At 50.8% G+C, this 15,069-nt stretch overlaps 1 protein-coding gene across 1 annotated transcript in view; it reads left to right on the forward strand.

The window, feature by feature from the left end:
- Positions 1-15,069, forward strand: part of dcc (DCC netrin 1 receptor) — a 129,304-nt gene that overhangs the window by 99,401 nt on the left and 14,834 nt on the right. Inside the window, exons 16-22 of the mRNA XM_067258201.1 lie at positions 588-683; positions 2,775-2,947; positions 3,227-3,365; positions 4,101-4,208; positions 5,196-5,390; positions 6,508-6,540; positions 10,797-10,862. Of these exons, the coding sequence (XP_067114302.1) occupies positions 588-683; positions 2,775-2,947; positions 3,227-3,365; positions 4,101-4,208; positions 5,196-5,390; positions 6,508-6,540; positions 10,797-10,862 (810 nt within the window). The remainder of the gene's footprint in view (positions 1-587; positions 684-2,774; positions 2,948-3,226; positions 3,366-4,100; positions 4,209-5,195; positions 5,391-6,507; positions 6,541-10,796; positions 10,863-15,069) is intronic.

A 15,069-nucleotide genomic window follows, 5' to 3' on the forward strand; every position in this document is an offset into this window, starting at 1 on the left:
CCAGCTGTGATGCAAAATGACGGCCCCTACGTATTGATATGACCATAGCCATTCCGTAATCGGTCCTATTAGCGATTCTAAGCATTATTTTGAAGTCGCGTCAGTCAAAGACGGCAGTTGAAAACGTTGCCGTGACGACATACAGCTCTGGAAAAAAACGAGAGACCACTGCACTTTTTTTCTCCCTTGTTTTAATTTTCAAGTCGAGAAGGACGATTATGAGTGAGGAACAGAACGGTACAATTTCAGAGGCCACTGCAAACGGTACCCTTCTGTTCCTCCCTCAAAATTGCCAGAGCTGTACCACCACTAAAGTAAAGCTGCCGTGGCGGTTCCTGTGTTGTTTGGCAAACATGCCGAGAGACTGGAAGCAGTTACCTGCAGCCCAGCGCTCGCTTATCCTTTGTTAGCCGTCGAGGAAAAAGTATCTTTGAGACAACAGCATTCTCCCCTGTGTTTGAAAGCTTTGTCCTGCGCTGTCAGGTTTGTCCCGTGGCGTCCCTGCGGGCACACGACTACCGGTGTGGTTTATGGTGCTCTCCGAGGGCCTGCTCTATTAACCTCGAATCTGGATGCTTTTCCCACAGAGCCCAGCTCCCACTACGTCATCTCCCTAAAGGCCTTCAACAACGCCGGGGAAGGGGTGCCACTCTACGAGAGCGCTGTCACAAGGTCCATCACAGGTACGTCGCCCGCCCGCGTGTTAGAGCTTGAGTCATCGAGGTGGGATTCTGTTCGAGGAGCGCTGCGCACCAAATGTGTACTGGTCTGAGTGCCGATCTGAACCAAGTGAGGCCTTCTTCGATGATCGGGAACTGCCGATTGTTGATCACCGAATATGCTGCTGTGGAAAAGGACAAAGGCGGTGTGTGCAAGAGTGCTAACTATGAGCTTGACACATCAGCAGGGAGGAAATAGAGAGAGAGACAGAGAGAGAAACAGAGATACATGGTGGGAGAGAGAGTGAGAGAGAGAGAGAGAGAGAGAGAGAGAGAGAGAGAGAGAGAGAGAGAGAGAGAGAGAGAGAGAGAGAGATACAGAGAGAGAGAAAGAAAGAAAGATAGAAAGAAAGAAAACAGAAATAGCAAAAGAGAAACCAGCACAGCTTTGTGTTCTTCTTCCAAGTAATATCACAGCATCTCCACAGCCACCACTGTGCTGCGCACGCTCTTGATGTCACTCACACAGAAAGCCTGCTTTAATAGGCTGGTTTGTTCTTTGGAAATTCACGCAGCTGTGCACTCATGCCTTTACTATGTGATTTCCACAAAGCTTTGGAAGTTTCCTTTGACACAACAAAATGCTCTTTTCTTGAGGTACCCCACTGTGTTGGTCACTCCGCACCCCACTTCCACACCGCACAATGCCGTTTCACCGCCCCTACTTGATAGCTCCTTTAGCCCAGAAATCACACACCGCACGCCTCCATGATTAATTGGATGACACAAATGGACTGTGTCCACGCTGGGCTACAACACCGTTTAAATGTTGAATGTCGGGGCGGTACAGTACATGACATTCCCTACAAGGTCACAGGCAGTAACACCAATCCCCTGGAAGGCTAACTACAACCCTCTGACCACCGTCTCTCCTCCCCAATCTCTCAGGAAATCGAGCCTGATGGAGAGCCAGCACCTGCATTGCTAAGACATATTCATCATTTAATGCCGGCCCACATCTTTACGAGCGGCATTCAAACGGCTTGTTAAAGGCATGCCAATAAACACTGCAGGAGAAATATATTCCCATCCCATGCTCTGACTATTTAATCTTGTTGCTGCAATGCTGTGGAGAGAGAGAGAGGGGGGGGGGGGATGGATAGCACCTCTCAAAAGCCGCATCTCACCACAAGCCCCTAATTCAACTATGAAAACGTAGATAGCTAAGTTTTCACATTACTGTCAGCCAAACAAGACGTATTGTTGAGTTCTGCAGTTCTGTCTTGGTTCTCGATCGGTATTCTAAAGGGAGGTCCCGAGTTGCATCAACGAGGGGATATCTGGGCTATTATAATGGTTACGAAAGGGCCACGTTCATCTTCTTTTCCTGGCTTGGCGGAGTACGTCTGTTTCTATTCTGTAACATGCATACAGAACATTTCTTCACGTGTTTGAGACATGTGGTGCTCAGCCTGTTTATCTGTCTCAACCTCCTCTACTGAGAATAGATCTGAAATGGTAAAAAGCTAAACATTTTCCTGGCTATGGGCCTTACATAAACAACCCATTTAGCCACTCTGGAAATCTCGATAAAATAATTAGGTAACAAATGGGATTTACAGTGCAAAATGTTTTTGGAATCATTTGTGAAAGACAGGCACAACTTGCATGTCAGTTATGAAGTGATTTTTCTGTGCCCACTAACAATCTGTTTTCTCTCTTCCTAGGTGTGGATGTAGTAGAAACTGGTAGTCTATACTATCTGCTAGCACCCTTGTTAGACTCACCACCTGCTGTATCTAGAGTAATTACGACTGTCCTCTTACTGCTTGTATTTCCCTTTCTTTCTCTTTGTCACTCTGATCCATCAATTATCCATTTTCCTCTCCTCACTGCAACTCTTCCCTGTCTGTCATCTCTCGATTGCATGGTCCCCTCACGGCCGGCTCGTCTCCACTTGAAAATGTGCTCGATTTTTACTTTCTTATTCATCGTTTGTGGGAATGCGTGTGTGTGCGGGGCATGTTTGTCTGGTTTTTGCGAATCCAGATCCCATCGACCCATCAGACGACGATTTGTTCCATTTGTTTGATAAATATCCCACTCCCATGCCAGATACCTCCACCCCCATGATCCCTCCAGTAGGTGTCCAAGCCGTGGCTCTCACCCCCGACTCTGTGAGGGTCAGCTGGGCCGACAACTCCATGTCCAAGAACCAGAAATCGACGGAGGTGCGCTATTACTCTGTCAAGTGGAAAACCAGCTACTCCACCAGCGGGAAGTTCAAGGTACGATGTTCGGAGGGCGCCGGTTTGTTTTGGCGTCGCATTTGTGTTGTTGCGTTTGTTGACCTACATTCCCCCTGCTTGATGATTCTCCTGTCACGGCTCAGATGGCGACGGCGAGAACAGCGATGTCCTCGGGCGCCGAGTCACGCAAATAATGCGCTCGCTCGTTAAAAGCCCTTGTTTTGTTGCCCTTGGTTTTGTCCTCCCTTCCCGTGCCCCCTTCTGACGTGACCCTTTTTGACGCTACCTGTTTCGCTTTTTCTTTCCCCCCCGACCTAGTCGGCAGACACCACCGCTCTCAGCCACACCGTCACAGGCCTCAAGCCCAACACCATGTACGAGTTTGCCGTCATGGTGACCAAAGGGCGCAAGTCCAGCACGTGGAGCATGACTGCGCACGCGACGACGTACGAAGCAGGTGAGCACCGCCGGCCAATCGGAGCCTAGCCTTGGGATGTTTGGCTCCGCCAACCGCCCCCCCCCCCCCCCCCCCGTTTCATCTCCTGCGAGAATTTGTTGTTTGTGTGTGCTTCCCGGTATTCTAATTACAGCCATGAAATCTTGTCGAACGCCTTCGAATCGCTGCATTATTCATTCAGCGGTCTGCATTTCGAATACATTGACATTCAAACGGAGGGGCTTCTTAATCCGCCTAACTGTTTGGGCTCCTTTGACGAAGGGGATTGTTTCGAGAGTTGCAGGTTTTACTCCACGCATGCAAGCGCAGTCCTTCCATGCGACCTCCGACCCTCGTTTCCTAATTACAACAACATGCTAATGGCCAGATCGGCTCGGGGGATCATAGTCAGCGGAGTAATCATCTCTGTCGCCAGCCTTCATTATGAAGAATGTGCTCGTAGTTAGATAAACACTCCCCCCTGAACCCCCCCCCCCACACACACACATACACACACACACACACAGGTAATCACTCACAATTAGCCAGCCCACCATAGTTGCCTTCGAGAAATTTGTTTGGATCTGTTCGACTGGTGATTGTTTTTTGCCGAGAAACACGCAGGAAAACGTGAAATGTAAACTCCATTGGGCAGTGACTGATAAAGTTACTGTAGTTCTGCGCAAGTTGGATATGTGTGACTTTTGGATATTTCTCCCCCCCCCCCCCCACCCCCACCCCACACCTGACTGACAGCACCCAGCTCCGCCCCCAAGGACCTGACGGTGATCAGCCGCGAGGGGCGACCACGGACCATTCTCATCAGCTGGCAGCCCCCCATGGAGGCCAACGGACGCATCACAGGTAACGAGTTCGCTCTTCAAACGATGCGCCTCGGTCGGGAAGCGGGGTATGTTCGCGTCACCGTGGGCTGACCATCGAGACTCCCCCCCCCCCCCCCCTTTTGAAAGCCCGTTCTGAAAATGTGGGTGGCCTACAGCTCCCCCATCCCCCCCCCCCCATTCTTTTTCCACCCACTTGTAATCAGCTCCTGTGTGGTCTCGGGACTTGCCTGTCGCTACCCCTCCCCCCCTCTCCCATACGTACCTGTTTCATTGCTCCCCTCCCTCCCCTCTACCCCCTCGGCTCCTGGATGACCCAAGTAGTAAATCTGTCCGGGCTAACGACCGCGCTGACTCCTGCAGTGGTCCTGTGGGTGTGTGCTAGTGCTCCCCGCGGAGCCCTGCGCCTGGATACTGTTACCATCACCACAATCAACCGTGTGGGAACAAAAGTCTATTGGCCCTCTGGGAACCCCAGTCGAAACCCAGACCTCTGTAAACATTGTATTTGCTCGAGGGTCCAAACCTGGGACAAGTCAAGGGCAGTGTATCGTTCTAGGATAATACTCTGCTTGTAGTCAACGTATTTTGTTCGGATGGTATACCGCGGGAAGATAGACTGTTGTATTTATTTATTTATGGGTGCATGTTTTATGTATGTTGTACATTTTCTTTCTCGTTTTGCTGAGGTACTGTGAGGTGGCTTTGTACAAATAAAGAATGTTTTCATCAACTTTCGTTCCAAACGCCGGGATGCCAAAAGTATAATCATAATAAGTGTCAATAGAACTTGTACGGTTGAATCATTGCGCTGTATATTGTTCCTACACCAGGAAATCATTGATCAATACTTAAATGAATGTTTATTACAACCAGGATCTCCATTCTTCCTGCCATATCCTGATCCATGACTCATTCAGTATGTATTGATAGCAAGGAAAAACACAGGAACTCATTTCAACCGCAAGATCGATACCCACCATTGTGATCGTTCCCCTCTCACCCCAAGGCTACATCCTGTATTTCACTCTGGACAAGAACATGCCCATAGATGACTGGGTGATGGAGTCCATAACTGGAGACCGGCTCACCAACCAAGTAATGGACCTCAACCTGGACACCGTCTATTACTTCCGCCTCCAGGCCAAGAACGCCAAGGGCGTGGGCCCCCTTTCGGACCCCATCCAGTTCAGGACCTCCAAAGGTGGGTAGAAATAGCTATCTCTTCCCCCCTCCTTCATGTTAGGTTCCAAACAGTCTTTTGTCATTAATGCCCCGACTAGATTCCGAGGTTTTAAATCATATACAAATGCATCTACGATACACACTGTATTCTCACGAGGGGCAGTTTGGATTTGAAAAAGAAGCAACAAGCCCACGTGTTGTCCACAGTGTTCCGGCATGTTCTGTATGTGCTGAAGCATCACCGTGGCAGCCAACTGTGATTCATGGTGAGGGGTCGTGTTTTATGTTCCCCAAGCCTGATGTGCCATTTGTCTTCATGATAGTGGGTCAGGGGAAGCGGTGCCCAATGCTAAACAAGGCCGTAGCCTGGCTAATCCTGCAGGAGCACATTCATTAGCGTGCTAGTTGGCATCTGCTGGGTTTAACTGTGAGGCTTTTCCGGATCCTCTGGGTCTTGTTAAGCATCTCTGGTCCTCAGCACGTTTCTGCCGGCCGACTTTGCCTTAATTTCCGATTTCTTCCCATGATATATTAAGATCCCATTATATTGACATATACTACCTGTATATCTGTGTCTAATGTCATCGTAGGTTACAGAGGATTGGAACAGCAGTGGTTAAATATTACGTTAAATGACTTCAAATTGATTGAAGTAATGAGTTCATGAGTTTCATGGTGTTTGTTATTCAGACCTTTAAATAGATTTAAAACGGCAAACTATTTGTTAGCACGGCTTCAGGGCAGAAATGGAAATCGCGGAAGTTTTCTCCCAGTGAATCTCAACTTCAGTGGGAAAGAACAGAACCATTAATCACCAAAGAGTTGCCGGAATCACTCAAGTATTCAGTCTGAATATGAAGTACAGGGATGGTTAATGGTTTAATAGGTGGAGGTATGCATACTTAGTTCTGCCCTGTTCCTTCTTGGAGCAGTACTTGACTCACGGAAAACCTCAGGAGAAGGGAACGGAATGACTGTAAAGACAGGGTCTGGGTGGGGGGGGGTGTTCTTGTTTGTGATCCTCCCATCTCTCCGTATAGCTTGTGGGACAAAGTAAAGCCCCACCCCCCGAAATCCATTCTAAGTGGATGACTCCCAGACACTAAAATCTCTCATCCTTCCCCCCCTCCCTCTAGTGGAACATCCGGACAAGATGGCCAACGACCAGGGTAAGTGGGCAAAGTTTGTTACTGTGTCACATTGAGGAGATTCAGTTCCAATGCTGGATCGTTCCGATGCTTCCTGTCCCATTAGTGGGAAATGTTGCCTTTTGTACTGATTCCCATAATTGCTGTGGCTTTGGGGACTAAAACAAGGTGTGAGGAAAATAGGCAGGTTTATCCTCATTCCATTCCCTCAAACATCATTCCTGGCAGGCAGGAAAAATAGTCTATCTTAAGGGAGAGGGGAATGAAGGCCAATTATAGCTGTTTTATGAAAAGCCTGAGCTACCGTGAAAAAGAAAATTACAATCTTTTGGACATATTTTCTTCTCTCTCTCCACCTCAAACATGGCACAATTACTACATGAAACAGGCCTGTGCCGGAATCTTCCTTCTGCATCTTTTTAGGATTTTTTTTGTTGTTGGCATGAATGGTTGTCCTCTGCAGATTTGCATTCAAAGAATCGGAATTGGAAATAGGTTCCTAAATCAACCCTTTGAATGTTAAGCTATCATATGGGTGTGGGACTAGGAGGAGGGGGGCACCTTTGCTATTTTTAAAGCTAATGGAAGGCGGTGAATGACAAATAGGCCCGCAGTCACTCCTCTGTCTGGTCTCGTCGCTAACACGCTAATGAGAGTTCCTTTGGAGTTCTCGCCGTAATTAGCAGGAGAAGAGGAGAACCACCAATACACTGGCTTTTAATTGACATTTTATGCAAACAACGTGAGGACTTAAGGTCTGGCGGAGAATATATAGGCTGAGATGTGGTGACATTGGTGGTCTGGAGTGCGGGCGAAAGGGGTGGGGGGGGGGGGGGGGGGGGGGAGAACTTGGATCGTTCCAATTAAAATGGGATCCAAGCAAAGTTGACCAAGAAAGTTCGTCTGTGGAAGTTTAATGTTACGACATGACACGTCGTCACCTTTTCATCTCCGTGATCCGCTTGGACGGGCGAGAAAAGAGTACGGATTCATCGTGTTGCCGACAGTGACAGCGCTGGAACAGTAAGAAATCATTTCAGGACTCACCTCAGTAACCCCCCTCATTCCCTCTCTGTCTCTCCACCCACCCTTGACAAAGGACACCATTTAAGGTTTTTGAAGTTCACACTCAGGGGAGGAAACCCCCCCCCCCCCCCCCCAAATTTTTTTTGAGAAATATGAGATGTTGGGGAGCTGGCATGTGTAAACCATAGAACCTGGAAGGGGCTTCCTGAGTTTCGTGGAAGCCCCCATCTCCTCCCGCCCCCCCCCCTCCCCCCATGGGCCTCTGGACCCCTCACATCCCATAAATCACCTCAAACGGCGCCGGGGGAGGCTGCTGTGAAACGTCAGGCCGTGGATTGATGGGTTGACGGGCAAATACCGTTCACTCCCTCGCCCCCGCCCCCCACAGCCTCTCGGCGTGGGCCTCCTCTTGCCCTGGTGGCCACCGCTGGTTACGGCGAGAGGACTTCCAAGACAAACCGAGGACCGAGGACTCTTTTGCTCCCGCCGAGACGCACACCGACTCGCATTCAGACGAAACGCGAGCACATCAAAAGCCCGGTGTTTGCTCTTCCCCGCTAACTGCGCGAGGGGATGGGGTTAACAGGGGTGGGAAGAGGCGTTGTGGTAAACAACAGGAAGGAGAGGGGGCGGGGGGTGGGGGTTGGGGGGGGGGGGGGTGTGGGGGGGAGGTCTGACGGAGGCACCTGAGATGGATGGGGAAGCGAGGCCCCAGCAGCTCACTTGATAGGGATGGATAGGTCCTCCCCTTCGCTTACTCGGCCATGCCTCGGCTTCAAACTGAATGTGCTCTCCTCTCCCCCTGGTCACCCTAATGTGGCCCATTTGTCATGGCTCTCCCCTCGCAAACCCGGAACCGACGTCCGCCGGTGGTATGGGAGACATTGGAGCCTTGTGGGTTCCTGCAGGTCCTCACTTTCTGTGGCAGGCCACGGTTCGTAGTTTGAACCCCCCCCCCTCCCTAGAGACCTGCCCTGTCCTGATCTGAGACAGAGACACAGGAGACGTAGTTTGAACCCCCCCCCCCCCCCCTAGAGACCTGCCCTGTCCTGATCTGAGACAGAGACACAGGAGACGTAGTTTGAACCCCCCCCCCCCTCCTCCCTAGAGACCTGCCCTGTCCTGATCTGAGACAGAGACACAGGAGACGTAGTTTGAACCCCCCCCCCCCCTCCCTAGAGACCTGCCCTGTCCTGATCTGAGACAGAGACACAGGAGACGTAGTTTGAACCCCCCCCCCCTCCTCCCTAGAGACCTGCCCTGTCCTGATCTGAGACAGAGACACAGGAGACGTAGTTTGAACCCCCCCCCCCTCCCTAGAGACCTGCCCTGTCCTGATCTGAGACAGAGACACAGGAGACGAAGAACATTCATCTGTGTATAAATCCACGAGAAAAGGTTAGGTTTAGACTTGAAGATGCTACAACTGAGCCGCAAGTGTCCCTCCACTGCGACATTAAGGCAACTCCACGACGTGCTGGATTTCCTAAAATACGAAGACGTTTATTCATTTTTGAGATATTCGACGCATGGACATTTACATTTAGTCATTTAGCAGACGCTCTTATCCAGAGCGACTTCCAGTAAGTACAGGGACATTTCCCTGAGGCAAGTAGGGTGAAGTGCCTTGCCCAAGGACACAACGTCAGTTGGCATGACCGGTAATCGAACTGGCAACCTTCGGATTACTAGCCCGATTCCCTCACCGCTCAGCCACCTGACTCACATTTGATTTGTTTGTCGTCTTTGGCGGCCATGGGAAACGTTGCAGCACTTTTATAACCGTCAAGGTTTTTTATTTATCTGAACTCGCTGTGTAAAACCCTGGCTTGGTGTTTTATCTGTTCAGTATGCATCTATTTAATATGGGGCTTTGTTGGACCAGGATCCCTGCCTGACTCATACAGTAACCTCCATACACACTGTAAATATACACACACACAAGTGCATACAATAAGGTCTGAAGGGAGCTCCAGAACTTTCCCCTGCTCTGAGTGCGTTCCGGAGAGATCTCTCCCCATCTTGTTGTGATGCGAGGGCCTGCTTGTTGTTCTCCTTCCTGATGCTACGCCACGGTACTGAGCTTGGGGCGATCAATTCTTTCTCCGGGCAATAATTGCCTGTTGAGATGTCTGCGGGGAGCACTGTACACTGTCTGTGTGGCTGTCTGACTGTCTGTATGTCTCTGACTGCCTGTATGTCTATCTGTCTGTCTGTCTGACTGTCTGTATGTCTCTGACTGCCTGTATGTCTCTGTATGTCTGTCTGTCTGTCTGTCTGTCTGACTGTCTGTATGTCTCTGACTGCCTGTATGTCTCTGTCTGTATGTCTGTCTGACTGTATGTCTATCTGTCTGTCTGTCTCTGACTGCCTGTATGTCTCTGACTGCCAGTATGTCTCTGACTGCCTGTATGTCTCTGTCTGTATGTCTATCTGTCTGACTGTCTGTATGTCTGTCTGACTGTATGTCTATCTGTCTGTATGTCTCTGACTGCCTGTATGTCTCTGACTGCCTGTATGTCTCTGACTGCCTGTATGTCTCTGTCTGTATGTCTATCTGTCTGACTGTCTGTATGTCTGTCTGACTGTATGTCTATCTGTCTGTATGTCTCTGACTGCCTGTATGTCTCTGACTGCCTGTATGTCTCTGACTGCCTGTATGTCTCTGACTGCCTGTCTGTCTCTGACTGCCTGTATGTCTCTGACTGTCTGTATGTCTCTGACTGCCTGTATGTCTCTGACTGTATGTCTATCTGTCTGTATGTCTCTGACTGCCTGTATGTCTCTGACTGCCTGTATGTCTCTGACTGCCTGTATGTCTCTGACTGCCTGTATGTCTCTGACTGCCTGTATGTCTCTGTCGGTCTATTGGTCGGCCTGTCTTGTCTGTCTACCTGTCTTGTCTCTGTTTCGACTTTTTGGGTGCTAGTGATTGGGAAACAGCAAGCTCCACATGCTACTCTGGAATGTGATGGTTCCAAATTGCCAGCAGTAGAAACATCATTCTTATGGAAAGAGCTACAGTGCTATTGCATAGTCAAAGCGTATCTGTACAAGTATTAGAAATTATCATACAGCAGTGTCCTCTTTGAGACAAAGGCCATTCTGCTCATTGTTTATTTGCTACAACATGTTCTTCCCTGCAAGGCCGAAACGCATTTCTAATGTCTCTCTCTCTCTCTCTCTCTCTCTCTCTCTCTCTCTCTCTCTGTCTTTCTTTCTTTCTCGCTCTCTTTTCCCCCCATCCCCAGGTCGCCATGGAGATGGAGGCTACTGGCCCTCTGACAATAACCCGATTGATAGGAGCAGTCTGAATGGTAAGCACGACAACCGACCAATCAGCGTTCTCCTGAACACCACCACATGACCTTAACTGCTCCTGTAGGAGGCCATGCTGAGTCCCTCCTCCCCCCACCCCGCCCCTTCTCAACCTACTAGGGCATGTGGACAGAGTTCACACAAGGTAAACTGTGGTCGTAGCTGTCGGGTCTAAATTGCCCGTTATTTCAGGGTTGTTCTTTTTCATAATGTTCTGGACGTCTTCTGTTGTGGTGGTTGGTAAAACGCTCTACGGCGGTAGAGTGACCGAGATGTCCCGCTCGGGCGCCATGTGATTCAGCGGAGCGTGGCTTCCTGTCATGTGCTGCCATGCGCTCCGAGCGTGGGGCTTTGATCTACAGGAACAACCGTCTCGGCCGGGGGGGGGGGGGGGTTTGCGGCCCTTTTTGAACGGGAATCTCAAAGACGTGGAGCCCTTTTTCATCCGTAATGGTGTTTATTTATGTCCCCTGGCGCGTCCGCTGGGAGACAGACATCTCCTCGTTGCCATTATGCCATGTGTACATTTGAGCTCCTGTTAAATTATGCCCGAACGGCTCCCGACACAGTTCGTTCGAATGCGACCGCCGTTGCCGTTAACGCTGTGGCTTCTACAGCAGCCTGTGCGGCTGTTGCTGTTTAATGACTCGGTAATATACTGCAACCGGTAGCAGGCCTAGGAAGACCACTTGATTTCACAGTGGGGAGCTCTTGACGCCCCGTCCCCCCCCCCGTCCCCCGTCCCTCCCCCTCCCCGCCCCCAACACAACTCCCCCTCCTCCGCGAGCGAAATCTTCCCCTCCGCCTCGCGGCTCCGCCGGAGCCCCTCTGTAGGGAAATCTCCGGTTAATTACTGCGAGGCTGATAATCGCAGGCTGCTCGCCGGCACTGGAGACAACGGGGGTGCGTGGAGGGGAGGGGGAGGGGGGGGGGGAGGAGAGACGGAGGGGGATGAATGATGGAAGAGAGAGAGAGAGAGAGACGAGCGGAGGAGGAGGCGGCAGGAGATGTGTAGGTAGAGGGGCTAGGAATGAGCCGCCCGCCGGGTTTGGCGGTCGGTGCGCGCAGGGGCGGGCGACCCACTTGCGGGTGTGTCCGCCCGTCTACATCCTCACCGTGGGCACACCTGACAGAGCTGGGCGTAACGACAGGGCTCACACTTCGAGCACAGGAATCGAGACAGGCTGCTCGCTGACCCGTCCTGCTTAGCCCAAATGCCTGCTGGGATACATGAGTTAGAGGCTGCGTGTCGTCTGTGAAGGCAGCATATGGTTCGATCCCTCCGCCTGTCCCCCATCCGCAGAGGGGGATGCAGAGATCAGTGGCCCACCACAGACCTGGTGAGGGGGCAGGACAACCTGCCAGCGGGGGGGGGGGGGGGGGGAATATATAAGATGGATGCCAAAGCTCCTTCTGTCTATACTTACAACATACCTGTGACCCTTGTGATCCCCCTCTTCCATCCCCACCCACCCACCCCCTCCTCCACCCCCCTCCTCCATCCCCACCCACCCCCTCCTCCACCCCCTCCTCCATCCCCACCCAACCCCTCCTCGACCTCCACCCGCCCCCTCCTCCACCCCTCCACCCACCCCCATCTCCTCCAAGGCTCCTCTTCATCTGATGTCTAGGCACCTGTCAGGGGAATCAGCTGAGCTCCACCTGCCATTCGCCATTCGCAGAGTCGGCTGCCTGGATGCATCATTCACTCATTCGCTCATTCACTCATTCACTCATTCACTCATTCATAATCCTTTCATTATGTACTGTGTATGTTGATTCTTTTATTTGACATACTAGTAAACATCCTTTATCATGCTGTTGTTGGCGTGGTCTCTAAACTCTTGAATTTCTTGATATGTTTCGCATGGCACCACACGTCAATGGAGTTTCAAAGGAATCCCGTTTTGTGAGCACCCACCTGCTACGCAGTCTCACTGACATTGGCCGGGTTTCCCAGATAAGAGCTTCTTAACGAATCTGGGAAACCCGGCCATTAGCGTTTACTTTAGCGCTTTGCTCTTGACGTTAGCCTTTCGTATCCCTTTTGCGGTGCAAGAGTGGAGCAAAGCTGGGACACAAAGCGCCTCTTCTGTCACTGTATGTTTTTATACATGAAATTTGATTCATGTATAGTAATATTGGTATAATAATAGTATAGATATATAAACATATAACCTACTGTAACGAACAATCAGAAACAGCCGACCATCCAGAATTCACATCGCTGTCCTTCTTCATCTACACTAAATATGAATGAATGCCTTAATGTGGGCATTTGTCCCGCAAACCATCATCAGAACAACAGCTTATTCCTCCTGGAAATGGTTGCGCCATTGTCGCTGTCTGTCCAGGAACCAAAATAACATAGGCTTACCTCATCATGTGGTATTGGAAAGGCCCATCGGGGCCTTGGCAGTGAATCATATGTTACTATTGTCTGGAACTGTGATTGTCACGACAAGGTTGTTATTGTTTCTGCATTACCTAGTGCTCTGTATCACATTCCCCGGGTAAGAGAGAAGAGGAGGTTTGGGGGGGGGCTGGGGGGGGCTGGGGGGTTCTCGGACGGGTTCTCAGGAGGTGCCGTCGGTAAAGACTAGGTAATGGAGTCGAGTAGGAGCCAAAGGTGTCAGTATATCCGTCATTTCGCCACCACCACCACCACGGTGAAAGCGCAAGGACCGTTTGAATAGATGGCACTCTCCATCATTCATTAGGGTGACCTTGGTGTAGACGGCTGAGAGGCCGGGAGAAAAAAATCCATCCTTCACACTTAAACCTCTCCCCGGACTCACCCGCCTACAGTAAATATGAACCGCGAGCAAAAGAGACAGGCGACATACCACACCACAACACCGGCGAGAGAGCCAGGCATTGAGAGGCGGCAGACACGAGCAGGCGGCTCTGCGATGTTGCGTGCGCTCTCTCCCCGGGAAAGCGAGCTCCTTTTATGACCCAGGAGAGTGGGCGGGCTACCTCGAAAAGTTCACGTTTACCCCGAGCCAGGATGAAATGGAAGCGGGCAGGGATGGCGAGGGATAGAAGGGCCGGAGATGGACCCGCCCAGAGCGCGGCGGCGTGCAGCCTTCGCACCCCCACTGTCTCTCTCAGCCTATTTCATCCTCTCAATTAGCGTCGGAGCGCTTGGTATTTTCCTCAGGCCTTTCTCTGGCGCACCGTAGGCAGTGCTATAAATCAACTCATTACTTCGGAGAGCGCCTGTCTCATCCTGACGACGGTAACCGCTCCGTGGTCTGAATAGGTCCGCGCTCTTGGGTCAGCTTGGGGGGTTGGGGGGGGGGGGGGTAGTGGGAATTTCAGAGCTTGTGGAAAGTACTAGAATCAACACCTGGCGCCGAGTGATTGGCAGAACCGTCTCTTGAATGTTTTAATGGCTCTTATTTGCTCCGAGTGGAGATAACCCACACTGAAGAACCCTAGTGATGCAATGAGAAAAGATAGAGGGGGTTTCAAAGGCATCCATCGGTATTTCAAAGGTGTATAAATTGATTTTGCCGACCTCGTGGATCTTGTATTCCCCAATCAAAGGGGAGGCCTACTGCATTTTCAGAGCGGAGACTAAGTGCTTTGGTGGATTAAGGAGAGCGTCAGTGATTGACAAGGGCTCAAATCACCTCTCTAGGAAGGTTCCGGAATTTCATTTGTATCCGCAGCTACTGTCCAGCTCTACTGGTGGGACATCCCTCCACCATGTCACCACCGTTCTGCCTTCCAGCCCGGTCTCGCACGAGCATCCACAATGTACTTTGCTCTCCATTCCTCTCGAGGTTGTTTTTTTTGGGGGGGGGGGGGGTTCGTCCTGAGTGACTGGAAACGGTTTGGGCGTGGAGTACCGTGTAGTTGTACACTATTACATTTATCCTTGATCGCACGTTGCTTTTGGGACCATTAACGACTCCCTGAGTTGGAAGCAAACTCTTTAATGCTAGGCGAGAATGTATCGAGCTCCGATACGGACAAGAAATATGCCCAGCATCTCTGGTGTGTTGTTACAGTAGATGGACAGTCGGCCCACTCGAACAGTGATTCACTTAGCGTTCCTCTGAGGACAGCTGTACTTTTTGAGCCGTAGCTCATTAAAAGTGGAATCTCGACATTTTCATTTAGCAGACGCTCTTATCCAGAGCGACTTACAGTAAGTACAGGGACATTCCCCCTGAGGCAAGTAGGGTGAAGTGCCTT

The sequence above is a fragment of the Osmerus mordax genome, chromosome 20 (genome assembly GCF_038355195.1).
Source record: "Osmerus mordax isolate fOsmMor3 chromosome 20, fOsmMor3.pri, whole genome shotgun sequence".
Taxonomy (NCBI): Eukaryota; Metazoa; Chordata; class Actinopteri; order Osmeriformes; family Osmeridae; genus Osmerus; species Osmerus mordax.